Consider the following 23,161-nt stretch of genomic DNA (forward strand, 5'->3'; position numbering starts at 1 on the left):
CCAATAAGCATCAGATATCACATAGTTGTTTTGATTTGCATTTCACTGATTAGTGATGTTGAACATCTTTTCATGTGTCTGTTGGCCATTTTGATATTCTCTTTGGAAAAATTTTATTTAGTTCTGCCCATTTTTTATTGGATTGTTTGAATTTTTTGTTATTAAGTTAGCTGAGTTCTTTATATGCTTTGGCATTAATCCATTATCCAATATATGGTCTGCAAAAATCTACCATTCTACAGCTTGTCATTTCATTTTGTTTCTTTTGCTGTGCAGAAGCTTTTCTTTCCCCCCTAGAATTTTATTTTTTGACACAGAGAGAGAGGGAGAACAAGTAGGGGGAGGAGGTGGAGGAAGAGGGAGAAGCAGGCTCCTTGCTGAGTGGGGAGCCCAATGTGGGGCTCAGTCCCAGGACCCTGGGATCATGACCTGATGCTTAACCAACAGAGCAACCCAGGCACTTTTGTGCAGAAGCTCTAGAGTTTAATGTAGATTTGTTGATTTTTGCCTTTCTTTGTGTTTTGGTATATGTTAAAAATATCATTGTCAAGATCAATATTGACCAATATCTTCCTTATGTTTTCTTCTACAGTTTTATAGTGTCAAGTCTTATGTTTAAATCTTTGGTCTATTTTGAGTTTATTTTGTGAGTAATGTAAGATAGGGGCCCCATTTTATTGTTCTGCATATCTTTCTCCAGTTTTCTCAGCACCATTTGTTAAAGAAAACATCCTTTCTCTATTGGGTATTCTTGGCTCCCTTGTCAAATACTAGCTGACCAAATATATCAAAATTTAATTCTGGGCTCTCTATTCTGTTCCGCTGATTGATGGGTCTGTTTTTGTGCCAGCATCATACTGTTTTTATTATTATGGCTTTATACTACAATTTGAAATTGGGAAGAATGATACCTTTGGCTTTGTTCTTTTTTCTCAGGACTGATTTAGCTGTTTAGGGTCTTTTGTGATTCCATACAAATTTTAGGACTTTTTCCTTCTATTTCTGTGAAGAATGCCTTTGGTATTTTGACGAGGATTGTCTTAAATCTGTAGATGCCTTTAGGTAGTATGGCCATTTTAACTATTAATTCTTCTGATCCATGCATGGGATGTCTTTCAATTTGTTTGTGTCTTCTTCAGTTTCTTTCAGCCAAGTCTTATAATTTTCATTGTATAGGTATTTTACTTCTTTGTGTGAATGTGTTCTTAAATATTTTAGTATTTTGATGCTATTGTGAGTGGGATAGTTTTTTTTTTCAGATGCATCATAATTAGTGTAAAGAAATGCAGCTGGTTTCTGTACATTGATTTTTTTATCCTGCCACTTTACTAAAGTTGTTGATTCTACATATATGATCAGCAAATAAAGAGTTTACTTTTACCCTTTCTGATTTGGATGTCTTCAGTTTCTCTGTCATGCCTAATTACACTAGCTAGGATGTCCAATACTGTATTGAATAGGAGTGGTGAGAATAGGCATCCTTGTCTTATTCCTAATATTAGAAGAAATGCTTTCAGTTTTTCTCCATTAAGTAAAATGTTAACTGTAGGTTTGTCACATCTGTCCCTTATTATGTTGAAGTATGTTCCTTCTATATCCAATCGGTTAAGGATTTTTTATCATCAAATGGTGTTATATTTTGTCAAATGTTTTTTCTGTATCTATTGAGATGATCGTATGATTTTTATCTTTAATTTTATGGGTGCAATGTATTACATTGATTGATTTGCATATGTTGAACCATCCTTGCATCCCAGGGATAAATTCCACTTGGCCATAATGTATAATTCTTTTAATGAATTTTTTAAATCAGTTTGCCAGTATGTTATTAAGAATTTTTGCATCTATATTCATCAGGGATATTAATGTATAATTTTCTTTTACTGTGGTATCCTTATCTGGCTTTGCTATCTAAGTAATGCTGGCTTCATAGAATGAGTTGGGAGGAGTGTGAAAGAGTTTGAGGAGGATTGGTGTTGATTCTTTAAATGTTCTGTAGAATATTCCAGTGAACCTGTCTGGTCTTTGAGTTTTCTGTGTTGAGATTTTTTGATTATGGATTCAGACTACTCATTAATTTGTCCATATTTTCTACTTCTTCCTGAGTTAGTCTTGGTAGGTTCTGTGTTTGTAGAAATGTATCCATTCCTTCTAGGTTATGTAACTTGTTTTCAAATCATTGTGCATAGAGGTCTTCATATTTCTGTAGTATCAGTTTAATGTCTCCTCTTTCATTTCTTATGGATTTATGGATCTTCTCACTTTCTTTTTGTTGTTGATTTCTAGTTTCATTCCACTGTGATCAGTGAAGATAGTTGGTATTATTTCAGTCTTTTTAAATCTGCTAAGATTTGTTTTGTGACTTATCATATGATCTATGCTGGAGAATGTTCTATGTGCACTTGAGAAGAATGTTTATTTTGATGCTATTGGATGGAATGTTCTGTATATTCCTATTAAGTCCACTTGTTGTAAAGTGTGCTTCATTGCAAAGTTTCTTTGTTGATTTTCTGTCTGCGTGATTTACCCATTGCTATATAATGGGGTATTGAAGTCCCCTGCAATTGTTATATTATCATCTATTTCTCATTTAAGATCTGTTATATTTACTTAATATTATATCTTGGTGCTCAGATGTTGGGAGCATATACATTTAGCTATTACATCTTCTTGAGGTACTGATCTCTTTATCATCATATAATGATCTTCTTTGTGTCTTACTATATTTGTTTTTCTTTTTTTTTTTTAAAAGATTTTATTTATTTATTTGACAGACAAGGATCACAAGTAGGCAGAGAGGCAGGCAGAGAGAGAGGAGGAAGCAGGTTCCCTGCTGAGCAGAGAGCCTGCTGCGGGGCTTGATCCCAGGACCCTGGGATCATGACCTGAGCTAAAGGCAGAGGCTTAACCCACTGAGCCACCCAGGAGCCCCTACATTTGTTTTTCTTGAAGTGTACTTTGTCTGATATAAGTATGGTCACACCTACTTTCTTTAGGTTTCTATTTGCTTGGCATATCATCTTCCACCCTTTCACTTTGAACCTATGTGTGTTTTTAGAGCTGGGATGAGTATTCTGTAGGTAGCATATAGTTGGGACTTGTATGTGTGTGTGTGTGTGTGTGTGTGTGTGTGTTTGTGTGTGTGTGTGTTTTAAACCTCTAAGGCCACCCTGCTTTTAATTTGTGAGTTCAATCCCTTTACATTTAGAGTCATTATTTCTAGATAAGGATTTGCTATTGTCATTTTATTTTTTGTCTTCTGGTTATTTTGTCTTTCCATTGTTTATTTTATCTTCTTTTTCTATTTTTTTAAGTTAGTTTTCTGTGCTGATTTGCTTTGTCTTCCCTGTCTTTGTTTCCTGTCTCTCTAAATTTTTTCTTTGTGGTTACCACAAGGTTTAAAATAATAAAATGATTTAAAAAATGATGATATAAATAAATGATGAATAAAATAGCATTTTTTCTGCTGATAACAACTTATCTTCATTTGCTTATTCTGTCATTTTATTCTTCCTCTTTTATATTTCTGATGACACAAAGGATCTTTTTTTACACTGTGACATTCTTACCAAGTTGTAGTAGCTATATCTTTAATGTTCACTTCCTTTTACCTTTATATTATAATTAGGAGTTTAACATGCTATTCTAAAAGAGATTCTTTTTTAAAAAAAGACATATATTTGACAGAGACAGAGACTGAGAGAGAGAAAACTTGAGCAGGGGGAGGAGCAGAGGAAGAGAGAGAATCCTCAGGTAGACTCCCCACTGATTATGGATTCCCCAGTGCAAAACTGATCCCAGCACCCTGAGATCATGACCTGAGCTGAAATCAAGAGTTGGCACACTCAATGAACTGAGTCACCCAGGTGTACCTATTCTAAAAAAAGATTCTAATTTTAATTTTGACTGACTTCTTATCACCTTAATCAAAGTTTTGTGTACTTTTGTCCTTTTTTCTTAGCTTGAAGTGATTATTTCAACAGTTCTTGTATGGAATGTCTAGTGGCAATGAACTTCTTCAGCTTTAATTGTCTGAGAAAGCCTTTATTTCTCCTTTATATATGAAGGATAACTCTGTCAGAGAGGGTATTCTTGGGTGGCAGTTTTTTTCAGTATTTCACTCTCTCCTGACCTGTAGAGTTTTTGCTGAGAAATCCACTCATAATCTAACAGGCATTCCTTTATGGGTTACTGTCTTTTTTCCCTGTCATTAAAATTCTTTATCAATGATTTTTAACAGTTTTAATAAAATGTGTCTTGGAGTTTTTTTGTTTTTGTTTTGTTTTGTTTTTGCATTGAGTAATAAGGTGTTCAGTAAGATTCATGGAATTATATCCAGTTCCTTCCCTGGATTTGGGAAGTTGTCAGCTATTACTTATTTAATTAAACTCTCTGTCCTCTTTCCCCCCTCCTTTCCTTCTGGAATATCCATTATTCCATTATTTTTACTTTGGCTTTTTTTTTTTTAAGATTTTATTTATTTATTTATTTATTTATTTATTTATTTATTTGTCAGAGAGAGAGAGAGAGAAAGAGAGAGTGCACAAGCAGGCAGAGGCAGAGAGAGAAGCAGGCTCCCTGCTGAGCAAGGCGCCCGATGTGGGACTTGATCCCAGAATCCTGGGATCATGACCCAAAGGCAGTGGCTTAACAAACTGAGCCACCCAGGCATCACTTACATTGGCTTTTCTTTTCTTTTTTCTTTTTATTTGACAGACAGAGATCACAAGTAGGCAGAGTGGTAGGCAGAGAGATGAGGAAGCAGGCTCCCTGATGAGCAGAGAGCCCCATGTGGGGCTCTATCCCAGGACCCTGAGATCATGACCTGAGCTGAAGGCAGAGGCTTAAACCACTGAGCCACCCAGGTGCCCCTACATTGGCTTTTCTAATGGAGTCTGATAACTCCTATAGAATTTCATCATTTTTAAAAAGTCTTTGTTGTTTTTCATCTTCTACCTGAATTATTTCTAGATGCCTATCTTCTAGCTTGTGAATTCTCTCTTTCATCTGATCTGCTCTACTTCCAATGCATTTTATTGCATTATCTCATTTATTGAGTTCTTTACCTGCAGAATTTCTGTTTGGTTCTTATTTAGAATGTCAATACTTTTGGTAAAGTACTCATTTTGTTTGTTAATTTTATTCCTGAGATCTTTTTATGCTCTTTCTGAGTTTTCTTAAAGCTCATTGAATGCCTTCATAACAACTATTTTGAATTCTTTTATCCATTAGATTGCAATATTTCATGTCTTTGGGTTCAATTGCTGGGAAATTGTCATTTTCTTTTAGTATTTAAGTATGTTATCATGATTTCTCTCTCTCTCTCTTTTTTTTTTTAATTTCTCATTTTTGGTGAAAAGTGTTTCTGCCACCACATTAAAAGTAATGTACATCTTTCTTATTTAGTTAAGATTTTGTTTAATGTGATTTTAATAGATCAACATGTTGGTAATTAGGAGTCTTCCTTTTGCCTTCCAGAAGGTGGTGATATAACATAATCTTTTGGTTTTTCTTATCAGAGCTGATTGGCGCTAAGTTTGGGAGTCCAGGCATTAAAAAAAAAAAAAAAATGGTGGCAGACTGGGTGTAGGTCTGTATTTAGCTCTTGGGTTTGTGGATGCGTGCACAGCTCTACTGAGGGTTCCATGATTGTGGGGGAAGTAGTCCCAGAGGAATATGGGTGATTCTATTGCCAGATCCCTGAGGCAGACAGCAGGAAACACTTCCCTTCAATTCTCTTTGTCTGCTACTTCTCTCCTAAGTGAAAGCAACTGATTCCCCAGCTGCAGAACACGAAACTGTGCACACCTCACTTACTACCTTCACCCACTACCTCCTTTGCCAGAAGGATTGTGCTGTTCCATAACCAGACCTGCAGCAGTCTTCTCTGTAGCTACCACCTCTGGTGCAACTCCCCTTGCTCCACTGCCCCCTCTGGTATCCAATCCACCCACTTTTGGGTGCATGAATAGATGGGTCGCTTGAGTGCCTTAGTATGTGCTGCAGAGGGGCTTTTCTTTGGTTATGGCTGTCTGATTAGTTGCAAATGAAAGGGCAGGGGAAAAAGGAGCAGCTCATGCTGCTGTGATGCTAACCTCACTCTCAGACTTTTATTTTATTACCTAGAAAGCTCTTTTTCTGACTTGAGAGACTTCAGTGACATTTTGACCCTCTACAGGTTCTTGTTTCCCAAGTCTTTGAACTTTGATATTCCCAGTATTTGGAATTGCTTCTGCAAGATATACACATGACTTCCTCCCTAAACTCATTTAAGTATCTGGTCAAGTGCAATCAAGTAATAATGTCGAGTGGCATTATCAAGGAGGCCTCCCTGGACCACTCTATCTGAAATAGTACTTCTCGCCCTTTTATTTTCTGCCCCTCACCAGCTCTTTTTTTCTTTTTAGTGCTTTTTATCACCTAGAAAACTGAATTTTTTTCCTTATTATTTATCTTTTAACAAGGATAATAGGCAATTGGTCTGTTTTGCTCACACTGCTGTATATATTTAGTACCTTGAACATTGTTTGTTACATGGTAAGTGCTCAATAGATAATTTTAAAAAAGATTTAAAGTAATCTCCACCCCCAGTGTAGGACTTGAACTTACAACCCTGATATCAAGAGTCATTTGCTCTACTGACTGAGCCAGCCAGGCATCCCACAGTAAATAATTTTTAATGAGTGAATGAATGAATAAATGAATGAGTTGTTTAGAAACCAGACTATAAAAATACTTATGACCATAAGGGAACATTTTCAGTTATGCTTAATTAGGTATAAAGTTAACTAGGAAAACTAATAGTCAGTGTTATGTTCTAATGTCACACTATTCTCAGAGGTTCTGGCAATTCTATCTACTAACCTTAAAAAATAATGACTCATGTAATTAAAATTTTGGATGCAGGTGAAAATAGTAAACTGTTATATATATTTTTTCATATATTTTTCTTTTTTTTCCTGATGGACAGTAGTTAATATTTTTTTACTTGCTAGCCAAAATAACCTTACTTCAGAGATCTCACCATCTACTCATTAACCATATGCATATACTAATAATTTGAGAATCAGTGTTAATATTAGTTCAAAGAGCAATCTTATGACAAATTTTCCTATGTGAAAATGCAAGCTTTAATATTTATTAATTATGAAATATCCATTTTTCAGCATTAAATCTTGATTCATTTTGGGAAATAAAAAAGAAAGCTAGAATCTGTTATGGAATAAATACTAAGGGTCACACATCCTATGTGTACTTTTGCCTTATATGTAAGTTCATGTAAATCCAGGCATTCATATAAAAACAAATTTATTTTATTGTTCTAAGTGTATTATTTAGCTGTATCATTATTATATTTGGGGAGAACTTTTTCACTTTCTCTCTAAGAATGATCTAGAATTTTACATGCAAACGGAGTTTCGTAATAAAAAATTCATAATGACATACTCTCTTTTTTTAAGAATTCAGGTTGATTTGAAGGAATTTCAACTCAATGTCATGATTTTTAGAAAAATATTTTGTTTGGATTGGTAATCTTAAAGATGCAATTATTTAAATGTGTTTTACTTATTAAGAACCATAAATAATGGATAATAGAATCTGTATTCATATTAGGCCATAAAAGCAGTTTCCCATATTATAGAATTTTCTACTAGAATATTAATTTTACAACTTTAAACATATAAAAATAGCATTTTGCTAGTATAAATATATCTCACAAGTTTAAATTATAATATGTAGTTATTTTAGAGAGAATTAAAGAGAATGTTATGACTGTTTTGATGATGGTCATTGAGATTGGGGATTAAGAATGGCATTTGTCATCATGTATCATCCTGAACATTACATGTATTTCTGTATTTTGTTTTGGTTTCACAATATCAAAAAATTCTATTAAAATGAATAGTTAAAAATAATAATGTAACTTTTTAATAGCACAGATCTAGCAACTTCAGGATACTATTCAATTTAAACTAGTCACAAAACTGGAGAGAAGAGTAGTAGGAAATTTTATTTCATGACTAAATCACAGATATTATTTAAGGATAAATTGTCGTTTTATCATAAATCTAAAGTTTCAGTAACAAGAACATAATAATCCTCTAACTATGCATGTGTCTTTCACATTTTATTGCAAAACTGTTAAGCTATAATAAGAACATACATCCAATACAGACAACAATGTCTTGCCTGGCATTTTTAAGGAAACCAAGCATGTGCTACAGCCCTTTATTCACTTTTTTTTAAAAAGATTTTATTTATTTATTTGACAGACAGAGATCATAAGTAGGCAAAGAGGCAGGCAGAGAGAGAGGGAGAAGCAGGCTTCCTGCTGAGCAGAGAGCTGATGCGGGGCTTGATCCCAGGATCCTGGAATCATGACCTGAGCTGAAGACAGAGGCTTAACCCACCCAGGTTCCCCTCTATTCACTTTTATAAATCATTCCTGAAGACATTTAAAGGTTTGAATTAGTAGAAGTCCACTGTATATATCAACTTTCCAAACCTATGACACATGTCCAAGAAGTTCAAATATAAGCACAGAAAAGTCAAAAGATAGAAACTAGTGGAACTAGCTCAACAAAGCACTATACTACTTATTTCCATCAACTGGAATATTAAATTTATTGAAATGTATATTTTGAAAATAATGTAGATTATGTTTAAAAATAGGGAATTGAACAAAATATTGATTTGAATTAGAACCTGAAGAGTTAAATGTACATTTTATAATTCTAGGACAATTTTTAAAACATACTAAAAATATATCAAAATCATAATAACTTAAATCAAATACTAAGAAATGTTTAAACAATTCAAAAAATGACAGGAAAAGTGAAACAGGAACAAATAAAAGGGAGCAAAAAGAAAACAATAATAAAATAATAGACCTAAATAAAAATGTATTAATAGTTTCATTAAGTGTTAATAGTCTAAACATACCAATTAAAAGACAATAGATTTTCAGGTTGAAATTTTATAAAATAACCCAAATATATGCTGTATAAAAGAAATAAACTTCAAATATAATGACATTAAAAGTAAAGGTATAGAGACATACTTCTTGAATAAAAAGGAAGGATCTCAAAATCTGCTCTTCTATAAAAGCAATAAGAAAAATGACAAAAAAAAGTCAAAATCAACTTTTTTAGAAATCTGTAAATTAACAGACCTCTTAACATCAGTCCAAGGAGTGTTTACTTGAGAAAAACTGAATTTCAATTGGAACATTAGGCTTTTTTGGGTTTTAACTGGTCTTACTTCCATCTTTCTCTGCTCATCCTTGCAACTATAGTAGTTGTGAAAAGCATCATCCTGCAAATAATGGAGAAGGCAAAATGAGTTTGGAAATATGCCACACTCTATCCTCAGAGAATTGTCCCTATCTGACCTGTCTGGTAACTCCCTGACAAGCCTCATTTTCAAAACTTGTCCTTATTTGACTAGAATTAGACTTAGAGCTCACTCTGTGTGAAGGGCCCTCTCCCAGAATTTGACCCCATCAGTGGCAAGTTTTTAACATCACAACCACTTGAAGTAGCATTACTAGTTGGGACTAGTAGGAGGTTCTCCTAAAAATATTAAAAAACTGGGCAATGAGATTTCCATAGGGTCTATAAAAATCTCGAACATAGATTTCTGGGAATCTAGAAAGTCACAAGCCTATGGAGAGCTATGCCATGTCCAATGAAGACCTGAAAAGGCTTTAAAATTTCTCACCTCTTGCTGACCTTGAAGAAGCTAGCAGGAAGTGAAGTCTAAGGCAGGACTATAAACTACTGTCAGAGTATGGAAAATATATACCAAATACACACACACACACAAACACACATACACGCATACATACACACACCTGCCCCACCACACACAGCTCCTCAGCAAAGCTGGAAGATACTGGTTCAGAGCATTTAGGAAAATATTTGTCCAGTCTTTCGGTGAACATTAAGCTAAGTGGCTGCACATGACAAACATACAGACTTTACAGAATTAGACTATAAAAGTCATTAAAAAACAAACAATAAAACCAACAAAAGAAAAACAAATAGTAGCAACAACATCATAGGGGAGATATGATTTGCAGGGTTGCCACATTACATTACTTGATATGTCCAGTTTTTTCAAGAATTATAAAATGCATAAAGAATCAGCAAAGTGTGCTGTATACACAGAAAAAGAATAGTGAAACTTGTCTTTAAAAAAGGTAATATCTTGGACTTATTGAACAGAGACTTTAAGTCAGCCTTTTAAAATATGTTTAAAAACTAAAACCATGTTTAAAGAATTGAAATTAAGAATGATGCCTCATCAAATAAATACCTTATTATATAAATGTAAATTATGTATATTTAAAAAAGCAAATAGAAATTCTGGAGTTGAAAAGTACAATAATTATAAAAATTTCACTAGAGGGACCTCACAGCAGATGTGAACTGACAGAAGAATCAGAGAAATGAAGAGAGGTTAATTGAGATTATACTTTTTGAGGAACATGAAGAAAAAAGAATAAATGAAGAATGACAAAAAATGAGCAGAGACACAAAGACCTATAGGATACCATCCATCATACCAACTATGTACAATGATAGTTCCAGAATAAGAGGAGGAAGAGAGTGGGTCAGAAAGGGTATTTGAAAAAAATCATATCTGAAAACTTCCCTAATTTGATGAAACACTTTGATTTTTTTAAACCAAGAACCTCAATAAATTTCAAGCAGGATAAACTCAAAGAGATACACACTGGTCTACATTATAGTCAAACTGTTGAAAGTCAAACATAAAAAATGATTGTTGAAAGCAGCAAGAGAAAAATAAGAGATTACATATGATATGCTAAAAGCAATAGACAGTCAGCCAAGAGATCTATATCCAGCACAATTGTCCTTTAAAAAAGGAGAAATTGGGAGAAGTAGCAGGCTGAGATTACACCAGGTAGCAGGAGTTCAGCTAGATAGCTTATCAAACCATTGCAAACACCTACAAATCCAATGGGAGATCAAAGAGAAGAACAGCAATTCTAAAAACAGAAAATCAACCACTTTCTAAAAGGTAGGACTGGCAGAGAAGTGAATCCAAAGCGAGGGAAGATAGACCACGGGGGGAGGGGCTGGCTCCCGGCAAGCGGCAGTGCAATGGAGCACAAAATCAGGACTTTTAAAAGTCTGCTCCACTGAGGGACATCACTCCAGAGGCTAAACCAGTTTGAAGCCCATGCGTGGCCAGCGTGGCCCTAGGTCCCGCAGGGTCACAGAAAGATTGGGGGTGTCTGAGTGTCGCAGAGCTCACAGGTTTTAGACCAGCTACAGAGACAGAGACAGAGCTGAGGAGTGAGTTCTCAGCTTGGATACCTTGAACCAGTCGCAGGCTGGGTGAGCTCGGAGCGTGGCCAGAGGCTGGGGAGACGGGAGTGATTGGGCTCTTTTCTCTGAGGGCACACTGATGAGTGGGGCCCCAAGCTCTTGGCTCCTCCAGGTCAGAGACTGGGAGGCTGCCATTTGCATTCCCATCCTCCGGAACTCTACGGAAAGTGTTCAGGGGACAAAAGGTCCTGAAAGTGAATCCGAGCAGATTACTTAGCCTGGTCCCTGGTAAGGGTGATGCAATTCTGCCTGGGGCAAAGACACTTGAGAATCACTACAACAGGCCCCTCCCCCAGAAGATCAACAGAAATCCAGCCAAGACAAAGTTCACCTACCAAGAAGAGCAGCAGAATTCCAGTGGAGGAGAAAGCAAAGCACGGAACTCATGGCTATCTCCCCATGATTCTTTAGTCTTGCAGTTAATTTAATTTTATTTTTAATTTTGTTTTTTTTCTTCTGCTAAATTTTTTATAACTTTTCCCCTTTTCTTTTTTAACGTTCTTTAACTAGTTTATCTGATATATATATATTTTTTCTTTATTTTCTTTTTTCAATTTTTTTTTTTCCTGAACTTCTTTTTATCCCCTTTCTCCCTCCCATGATTTGAGGTCTCTTCTGATTTGGTTAAAGCACATTTTCCTGGGGTCTTTGCCACCCTTTCAGTATTTTTTTGCTCCTTCATATACTCTTATCTGGACAAAATGACAAGGTGGAAAAACTCACCACAAAAAAAAGAACAAGAGGAAGTACCGAAGGCTAGGGACCTAATCAATACAGACACTGGTATTATGTCAGATATAGAATTCAGAATGACAATTCTCAAGGTTCTAGCCAGGCTCATAAAAAGCATGAAAGATATTAGAAAAACCCTCTCGAGAGATAAAAGCCCTTTCTGGAAAAATAAAAGAACTAAAATCTAACCAAGTTGAAATCAAAAAAGCTATTAATGAGGTGCAATCAAAAATGGAGGCTCTTACTGCTAGGTTAATGAGGCGGAAGAAAGAATTAGTGATATAGAAGACCAAATGACAGAGAATAAAGAAGCTGAGCAAAGGAGGGACAAACAGCTACTGGACCACGAGGGGAGAATTCGAGAGATAAGTGACACCATAAAATGAAACATTAGAATAATTGGGATTCCAGAGGAAGAAGAAAGAGAGAGGGGAGCAGAAGGTATATTGATGAGAATTATTGGAGAGAATTTCCCTAATAGGGCAAAGGGAACAAGCATCAAAATCCAGGAGGTGCAGAGACCCCCCCATCAAAATCAACTAGAATAGGTCCACACCCCATCACCTAATAGTAAAATTTACAAGTCTTAGCGACAAAGAGAAAATCCTGAAAGTAGCCCGGGAAGAAAAGTCTGTAACATACAATGGTAAAAATATTAGATTGGCAGTGGACTTATCTACAGAGACCTGGCAGGCCAGAAAGAGCTGGCATGATATTTTCAGAGCACTAAATGAGGAAAAACATGCAGCCAAGAATACTATATCCAGCTAGGCTATCATTGAAAATATAAGGAGAGATAAAATGCTTCCAGGACAAACAAAAACTGAAAGAATTTGCAAACACCAAACCAGCTCTAGAGGCAATAGTTAAAGGGATCCTCTAAGCAAAGAGAGAACCTAAAAGTAGTAGATCAGAAAAGACGAAGACAATAGACAGTAACAGTCACCTTACAGGCAATACAGTGGCACTAAATTCATATCTCTCAATAGTTAACCTGAATGTTAATGGGTTAAATGCCCCAATCAAAAGACACAGGGTATTAGAATGGATAAAAAAACAAAACCCATCTATATGTTGCCTACAAGAAACTCATTTTAAGCCTGAAGACACCTCCAGATTTAAAGTGAGGGGGTGGAAAAGAATTTACCATGCTAATGGACATTAGAAGAAAGCTGGGGCAGCAATCCTTATATCATATCAATTAGGTTTTAAGTCAAAGACTATAATAAGAGATGAAGAAGGACACTATACCATACTCAAAGGGTCTGTCCAACAAGAAGATCTAACAATTTTAAATATCTATGCCCCTAACATGGGAGCAGCCAACTATATAAACCAATTAATAACATAATCAAAGAAACACATTGACAATAATACAGTAATAGTAGGGGACTTTAACACTCCCTTCACTGAAATGGACAGATCATCCAAGGAAATAAAGGCCTTAAATGACACACTGGAACAGATGGACATCACAGATATATTCAGAACATTTCATCCCAAAGCAACAGAATACTCATTCTTCTTTAGTGCACATGGAGCATTCTCCAGAATAGATCACATCCTGTGTCATAAATCAGGTCTCAACCATATCAGGGGCGCCTGGGTGGCTCAGTGGGTTAAGCCGCTGCCTTCGGCTCAGGTCGTGATCTCAGGGTCCTGGGATCGAGTCCCGCATCGGGCTCTCTGCTCAGCAGGGAGCCTGCTTCCTCCTCTCTCTCTCTGCCTGCCTCTCTGCCTACTTGTGATCTCTCTCTGTCAAATAAATAAATAAAATATTAAAAAAAAATCGGGATCATTCCCTGCATATTTTCAGACCACAATGCTCTGAAGCTAGAACTCAATCACAAGAGGAAATTTGGAAAAAACCCAAGTATGTGGAGACTAAACAGCATCCTTCTAAAGAATGAATGGGTCCACCAGAAAATTAAAGAAGAATTGAAAAAATTCATGGAAACAAATGATAATGAAAACACAACGGTTCAAAATCTGTGGGAAAATCCTGAGAGGAAAACATATAGTGGTAAAAGCCTTTCTCAAGAAACAAGAAAGTTCTCAAATACACAACCTAACCCTACACCTAAAGGAGCTGGAGAAAGAACAAGAAGGAAAGCCTAAACTCAGCAGGAGAAGAGAAATCAAAAAGATCAGAGCAGAAATCAATGAAATGGAAACCAAAAAAAAAAAAAAACACAGTAGAACAAATCAACAAAACCAAGAGCTGGTTCCCTGAAAGAATTAATAAGATTGATAATAAACCCCTGGCCAGACTTATCAAAAAGAAAAGAGAAAAGAACCAAATAAATAAAATCATGAATGAAAGAGGAGAGATCACAACTAACACCAAAGAAATAACAATTATAAGAACATACTATGAGCAACTCTATGCCAACAAATTTGACAATCTGGACGAAATGGATGCATTCCTAGAGACATATAAACTACCACAACTGAACCAGGAAGAAATAGAAAACCTGAACAGACCCATAACCAGTAAGGAGATTGAAACAGTCATCAAAAATCTCCAAACAAACAAAAGCCCAGGGCCAGATGGCTTCCTGGGGGAATTCTACCAAACATTTAAAGAAGAACTAATTCCTATTCTTCTGAAACTTTCCAAAAAATAGAAATAATAGGAAAACTTTCAAACTCATTTTATGAGGTTAGCATGACCTTGATCCCAAAACCAGACAAGGATCCCAGCAAAAAAGATAACTACAGACCAATATCCTTGATGAATACAGATGCAAAAATTCTAAAACACTGGCCAATAAGATCCAACAGTAAATTAAAAGGATTATTCACCACGACCAAGTGGGATCTATTCCAGGGCTGCAAGGTTGTTTCAACATCCGCAAATCAATCAACGTGATACAATACATTAATAAAAGAAAGAACAAGAACCATATGATACTCTCAATAGATGCTGAAAAAGCATTTGACAAAGTACAGCATCCCTTCCTGATCAAAACTCTTCAAAGTGTAGGGATAGAGGGCACATACCTCAATATTATCAAAGCCATCTATGAAAAACCCACCACAAATATCATTCTCCTTGGGGAAAAACTGAGAGCTTTTCTGCTAAGGTCAGGAACACGGCAGGGATGTCCGTTATCACCACTGCTATTCAACATAGTACTGGAAGTCCTAGCCTCAGCAATCAGACAACAAAAAGGAATTAAAGGCATCCAAATCAGCAAAGAAGAATCAAACTATCACTCTTTGCAGATGATATGATCCTATATGTGGAAAACCCAAAAGGCTCCACTCCAAAACTGTTAGAACTTGTACAGGAATTCAGTAAAGTGTCAGGATATAAAATCAATGCACAGAAATCAGTTGTGTTTCTCTACACCAACAAGAAGACAGAAGAAAGAGAAATTAAGGAGTCAATCCCATTTACAATTACACCCCAAACCATAAGATACCTAGTAATAAACCTAACCTAAGAGGCCAAGAATCTATACTCAGAAAACTATAAAGTACTCATGAGAGAAATTGAAGAAGACACATGTTCCATGTTCCTGGATCGGGAGAACAAATATTGTGAAAATGTCTATGCTACCTAAAGCAATCTATACATTTAATGCAATCCCTATAAAAATCCCACCCATTTTTTTCAAAGAAATGAACAAATAATCCTAAAATTTATATGGAACCAGAAAAGACATTGAATAGCCAAAGGAATATTGAAAAAGAAAGCCAAAGTTGGTAGCATCACAATTCCGGACTTCAAGCTCTTTTACAAAGCTGTCATCATCAAGACAGCATGGTACTGGCACAAAAACAGACACATAGATCAATGGAACAGAACAGAAAGCCCAGAAATAGACCCTCAACTCTATGGTCAACTAATCTTCGACAAAGCAGGAAAGAACGTCCAGTGGAAAAAAGACAGCCTCTTCAATAAATGGTGTTGGGAAAATTGGACGGCCACATGCAGAAAAATGAAATTGGACCATTTCCTTACACCACATATGAAAATAGACTCAAAATGGATGAAGGACGTCAATGTGAGAAAGGAATTCATCAAAATCCTTGAGGAGAACACAGGCAGCAACCTCTTCGACCTCAGCTGCAGCAATGTCTTCCTAGGAACATCGCCAAAGGCAAGAGAAGCAAGGGCAAAAATGAACTATTGGGATTTCATCAAGATCAAAAGCTTTTGCACAGCAAAGGAAACAGTTAACAAAACCAAAAGACAACTTATAGAATGGGAGAAGATATTTGCAAACAACATATCAAATAAAGTGCTAGTGTCCAAAGTCTATAAAGAACTTAGCAAACTCAACACCCAAAGAACAAATAATCCAATCAAGAAATGGGCAGAGGACATCAACAGACATTTTTGCAAAGAAGACATCCAGATAGCCAACAGACACATGAAAAAGTGCATCACTCGGCATCAGGGAAATACAAATCAAAACCACAATGAGATATCACCCAGTCAGAATGGCTAAAGTTAACAAGTCAGGAAATGACAGATGCTGGCGAGGATGCGGAGAAAGGGGAACCCTCCTACACTGTTGGTGGGAATGCAAGCTAGTGCAACCACTCTGGAAAACAGCATGGAGGTTCCTCAAAATGTTGAAAATAGAACTACCTTATGACCCAGCAATTGCACTATTGGGTATTTATCCTAAAGATACAAATGTAGTGATCCAAAGGGGCACGTGCACCCGAATGTTTACAGCAGCAATGTCCACAATAGCCAAACTATGGAAAGAACCTAGATGTCCATCAACAGATGAATGGATAAGGAAGAAGTGGTATATATATACAATGGAGTACTATGCAGCCATCAAAAGAAATGAAATCTTGCCTATTGCGACGATGTGGATGGAACTAGAGGGTATCATGCTTAGTGAAATAAGTCAATTGGAGAAAGACAACTATCACATGATCTCCCTGATATGAAGAAGTGGAGATGCAATGTCGGGGGTTGGGGGGTAGGAGAAGAATCAATGAAACAAGATGGGATCGGGAGGGAGACAAACTGTAAGTGACTCTTAATCTCACAAAACAAACTGAGGTTGCTGGGGGTAGAGGGGGTGGGCGATGGGCTGGGGTTATGGACATTGGGGAGGGTATGTGCTATGGTGAGTGCTGTGAAATGTGTAAACCTGGTGATTCACAGACCTGTACCCTGGGGATAAAAATACGTTATATGTTTATAAAAAACAAAAAACTTAAAAAAGATGAAAAAAACCCCAAAATTTTTTTAAAAAAGGAGAAATTAACATGTTTTCAGATAAACAAAACCAGGTAATTTGTAATAACACACCTGCCCCACAAGAAAACAAGGAAGTCCTTGAAGTTGGAATGAAAACACACAAGACAGTAACTCAAATCCATATAAAGAAAAAATAACAACAAAGACTCAAAAAATTAACACTTGTAAAGGTAATTGCATAGATAAATATAAGTCTACATATATGTTTTATGTCTAACTTTTTTCCTCTTCATGCTAATGTATGAGGTGCTGCTAAAGAGTACTTAGATGGCATTTTGGACCTATTTAATAGTACATTTATGAAGAATGTAGAAATGAAGAAATATTTCAAATCAATAACCTAACTTTCTGTCTAGACAATTTAGAATATGAAAAGAGCAAACTAAACCCAAAGCTGAAGGAAAGGAAATAATAACGTTTAAAGTAGAAAATACATAGAAAAGAGAAAAATAATTAAAAAATAACAAAACCAATAGTTTATTTAGAAAGATCAACACAATTGAAAAACTTAGTTACACTGTTAAAAACAAAATAAAACAAAGATATCATTAATGAAACAGGGCACCTTACTGTTGACCCTATGTATATAAAATGGATTATAAAGTAATAGTATAAACAATTGTATGTTAAAAATTAGATAATGTAGAAGAAACTAATACATGTCTGATGCAAAACTACCAGAACTCTGATCCATTGCTGGTGGGAATATGAAACGATATAGCCACTCCGGAAAATGATTTGGCAGTTTCTTGCAAAGTTAAATATATACTTACCATATGACTCAGCAGTCCTACTCTAATAAATTGAAAACTCGTGTTCATATAAAAATCCATACACCTGTGTTTATAGGTAGCTCTTGTAGTACTTGCAAAGTACTAGACATAACCCAAATGCACTTCAGTGAGTGAATGGATAAACAGACTCTGATACCTTCATACAATGGAATACTGATCAGCAATAGAGAAGAATGAATTGGTGAGTCATACAACTTGGGTGAAACTTAAAGGCCTTATTCTGATTCAGAGAAGCCATTGTCACATTACTGCCATATTACTGAAAAGACACAGCTATAGCAATGGACGGTAGCTCAGTGGTTGCCAGGAATTATGGATGGGGAGGAGTCATGGATATAAAAGGATAGCATGGGGAGTTTTTGAGATAGAACTATTCTGTACCCTGATTATGGCAGTAGTTACATGAATCTATACAAGAACATTAAAACTCATAGAACTGTATACCAAAAGAAAAAAAAAGTCAATTTCATTGTGATAATTTAAGAATAAAATATAAAAAAAAGTAGTATTAGAGGATTATATTGGAAAGAGAAAGCATAAATCACTCAATCAGGAAGCTTAGGGAAGGGGAAAAAAAGTTTTTGTTACTTAAACTATGCCATAGGAAATGAAAATACAAAAATATGATGAATGGTGTCATTAAACAGAGAAGCTAAATAATTGGGGCCCCAGATTAGTTTCATAGGCTTAAGTTCTCCAGGTTTCTTCTCATATAAAAGGTAATGAGTAATTGTCAAACAGCTACTTTGGTTATTGCATTATCGATATAACCAAAATCGGACCCAACTACGTCTAGAAAGCCGTCTACATATAAAATCTAGATTATTATATATGTATTTATATACATATATGTGTATTTGTATGTGTATATATACATATATAATATATATAAATGTACATATATATATATGTATGTGGTTTTCTAAGTTAAGTACTCAGAATGTCGCAGCTTCTGTATTTAACATTTTTACAATTGTGTAGGCATAGGTATCCTTCTTGAAGCCATACAAAATTTAAATGTTGAAAACCCCTTTGATATAGTAGAAATATCTAGTTTTAGTTGTAAAGAACTTAACAGATGCCCCTGTAAACGTTTTCACTCAGTAGACTGAAACCTCGTTTTTCACTATATACTTTTGGATATCATAGTTAGCAAGCAGAATGCTAAACTACTGACAGATGCACTATTTGGAGAAGTACCAGGTGTAAATAATTTTTTAAAACCATCTATTTGTTATAAAATACAGTTTCAAATGTTCATATCAACTTTAATATGAATCTAGAGGTATTATTCTCTGAGATACTGAAGTTGAATTGAAATGGAACACATTATTTAACTAATAAGTTACATGGCAAGTGAAGTAGAGTGATAAATTCTCACTTTAACCTTGACTCTTTGAAGTATATTTGAATCTGTTTTATGACAGACACATCATCCAGAATAGTGCATATGTGTATGTAAAACATTTGGGTTAAGACGATCCTTTTTTCATTTATTTTCCCCCTTGCACCCAGAGATTATTATAGGGCATATATAAGATAAAACATGAAATGACTTTTTGGTCTCAGATCTATAATCTTCAAATTTCTCTTTAGATTCTCCTTAGAAATTTGCTTTGTAACCCTGAGTGAGGCATTTGATGTGTCACCATTTTCATTGTTCTGACCTGTTTATATCTCAGCAGGAATAATGACATGAATAGTTTGACTGTTGAGATGTGAAATCAGAATGAACACTTGTCAAGGCTTTTGCAGCAAAATTAAATGTTTCTAATTTAAACTGGGTCAGAGTAATATTTTTCTGTAGTTTATTCATTCCATAATTTAAATTTAGATCATTTGATGTACATTTTTACAATTGGTTCATTTCTGGATCATTAAACCTTATCATCAAATAATATTTATTAAGCTTCCACATGTTCATAGATCCAGAATGACTGCTATGTGATAGCAGTTAAGGAAATAGCATACACTGACTCTTTAAAAAAAAAGCAACAACAACAAAAAATCACATAGCTCTTCAGCCAAACAAGCACTTTTATGTGTCTAATGAACACAAATAGAGCATCTCTTCATTACCCCCATCCATTTGACTCATTTCTCACTGCCATTTCTAATTCTAAAAATCTATATGGAATTTTAAAGGCACTTTTGAATCATTAGCAAAGAATTATTTTATTGCACATTAACTTTTTATGATACACTACAGTGTAGATCAACTGTGTTCAGATTTATTTCAGTGCAAGGAAGATGTGGAAATTAAAGTTAGAAGTTGTATTATTTACATAAAGGAGATATAGGGATAAGTCTGGAAAGGAGCCAATCATAAAGGAAAGGGAATAAGATAGAAACAAGGCAAACTATAAGAATATAAGAGAGATTACGTGGATTTATGCTAACTCCCCCACAGAGAGATGTACTGTATTTGAGACCCATTGACCCAGTTCTTAGTTAAAAGTTCTTTTGGTTAACAAAAGAATATATTCTAGTCAATGTTTTTATTATTCTTGTTTTGTTTTGTTTTTGTATTGTTAAATCTATTTTCTTCACAGGTTATGTAATTCATTAGTTATATACAGAGTCAGGTTTGTTATTCATTAGTTGTCAAATGGTACACAAAAAAGGAAATTTGGTAATGTTAACCAAATGTTAATGTTAACCAATGTTCATCTTTGGCTGTGAAAGGTGGTAGAGAAGACTGGAACTAATATTTAAATATAGCTTTCCTACATCTTTTATTTGGCTGTATTTATTCTGTCCTCTATTAAGAGCAAACAAAGTTAAATATGTATTTTTCTAATGAATTCAGTGACTGACAGCTTTTACAGATCTTTTTTAGTTTCTTATACAAAATTTGAGGATATTCCTCAAATTGATTATTTTGTTATTTTATATATCCCTAATAAAATAAATTTATAATGAGCTCTTATTCTTCATGTAGGAAGATGAAGTTAACTTACCTATTAATGGGATATTAGGTATACTCACTTACACATTTGTTTCTAAATTATTCCAAAAGGTTTACTTCCTTTACTCTGAATATTCTCTAAAATAACTTTTTAGCTTTTTACTGCACACCAAATTGAAGATGTCTGTTACATCTTCCTGCAAAAAATTAAGAGAGGAGAAGTTGACCTTAGGGTGATAACGTTTATGGTTTCCAAAACTGGGAGCTCCTTTGCAACTCTGTGTCCCAGGCTTACTGTATTTAAACATTCCTTGACATTTCAGTTGGCTGTTAAACTTGAATTACATATTAAGCATAGCTCATTGCCTGAAATTATCTCTTTCTAGGTAAACAAGATTATAAAAAAACCAAACCTATTTTACGAGCAACCAAATTAAAAGCAGAAGCAAAGAAAACAGCAATAGGGATAAAGGTACCTGTATTTGGTAACTTTAAAATTTGATATATGCATGCCATTTCATTTTCTAAAATTGGATTGCATAAATGTTGAATGCTAAATGTTTTATGACATTTCAAAGTCAAAGTCAATGCCAGAATTGAAGGTTCTTATAAAGAATTTACTTAATGGAAAGCATCATTCTGATCCTGAGATTTTACCAGGTCTTAAAATAAAACACAATGTCACATAAGAAAACCAGTTATACTTAAAGTTGCAACTTACTTTTTCCTCTAGCTACTGTATATATTGCTCAAACATTTCAGTGATTTATGTGGCCCAAATAAAAAAACTTCTTTTATTTTCAATAAATTTAATTTTATGGTTATTGAAATTTTAGTTATAATTACATATACTTAGATCATTAATATATATACTTTTATTGTTTTATTATTGTTGTCAGTACTCTCTATGATGAAATTCTAGTGATGTCCCCAAACTTGTTCTTTTAGAAAACCAGTGTTTTAACTGCTTAAGAGGGATAAGCGCATCTGAGAATGATGTTAGCAGATAATAATCCAATATGCTAGCACAATGAAGTTCAAAAAAATTACATTTATATTACTACTCATGTGAATTTTTTTGCCAAGTATTTAGAGGTGACTCAAACTATAAATAAAAAATTAACTTGATGGTTCTACTGTCAAAGGTATAAAATTAAAGTGAATAGTATATATACTTTATTTAAATATTAAAATGTTAAAAGGAGATTTTGGTTTTTATCTGGCAGATGAAAAATCAATTTTTCTAAGTTATAGCTTATAGCAAATGCCAAGGTATTACTACCAGGCTGTAACAGCTGTTGAACTGCCAGATGATATATTTGGTTGTCTTCCAGAATTTGCTATTATGATCACCAAATACTGCCTTCGTTTTACTCTTAATTGCTGATTTTGATCAAGTATTGCCGTGTGATGTGGTATGTTTTCAGAACACAATCCCCTCAGTTAGTGCTGTGTGTCAGTTTTTAATGAAAAAAAAAGTTTGTCTTTTTGTTTAAAAGAGAAATGATTAATCTTTTGAAATTTTCTTCTAATTTCACATGAAATTTTATTCATCTTTAAAATTATCTCCATGACATGATATTTCTAAAAGCATTAGTTAGGGGTTATTTTCTTTCTTTATTTTACAGTTAGTTACCTGATGATTGTCTTTTATAGTGAGAGCATTATCTGTAATTTTCCACCAAGGCATTATGTCAGTCACTTTTATCTCTTCCAAAGTGGTGTTTTGGTTTTGGGGTTTTTTAAAGAAAGATATTGGGTAGCAAAATCCTCTTGTGGCACAATATAACGAGCAACTATAAATTAGAATTTGAGAAATGTGCAGCCATTCATTTATTAATATATATACATTCTCTTTATTTGCCTTTATAATTTTTGTTATTTTAATTTGAGGAAATGACTGTCTTAGTATCAGATAAATCTACCTTATAACACAATTACTTAGTATCTTTTTATAAACAATGCAGAACTTGCTTATCCTTTTTTTTGAGAAAAAAGTTTTTCTTAGACTTCATTTATGATTTAATGTATGTACAGAAGTGTTTCTGACATCCAAACATAGGTCCTTTTGAATAAGCTCACTTATCATTTTGATTTGTATACTTGTGAAAAACAAAAACCTTAACTTTAAACATTG

At 34.5% G+C, this 23,161-nt stretch overlaps 1 protein-coding gene across 8 annotated transcripts in view; it reads left to right on the forward strand.

Annotated features, from left to right (window-relative positions):
• TRIQK (triple QxxK/R motif containing) overlaps positions 1 to 23,161 on the forward strand; it is a 103,044-nt gene that overhangs the window by 72,053 nt on the left and 7,830 nt on the right. For all 8 annotated transcript variants that reach the window (XM_059166043.1, XM_059166044.1, XM_059166046.1 and 5 more), the window contains one exon: positions 21,411 to 21,496. In XM_059166043.1, coding sequence (XP_059022026.1) covers positions 21,411 to 21,496 — 86 coding nt within the window. The remainder of the gene's footprint in view (positions 1 to 21,410; positions 21,497 to 23,161) is intronic.

This window comes from Mustela lutreola, chromosome 3, assembly GCF_030435805.1.
Source record: "Mustela lutreola isolate mMusLut2 chromosome 3, mMusLut2.pri, whole genome shotgun sequence".
Lineage (NCBI taxonomy): Eukaryota > Metazoa > Chordata > Mammalia > Carnivora > Mustelidae > Mustela > Mustela lutreola.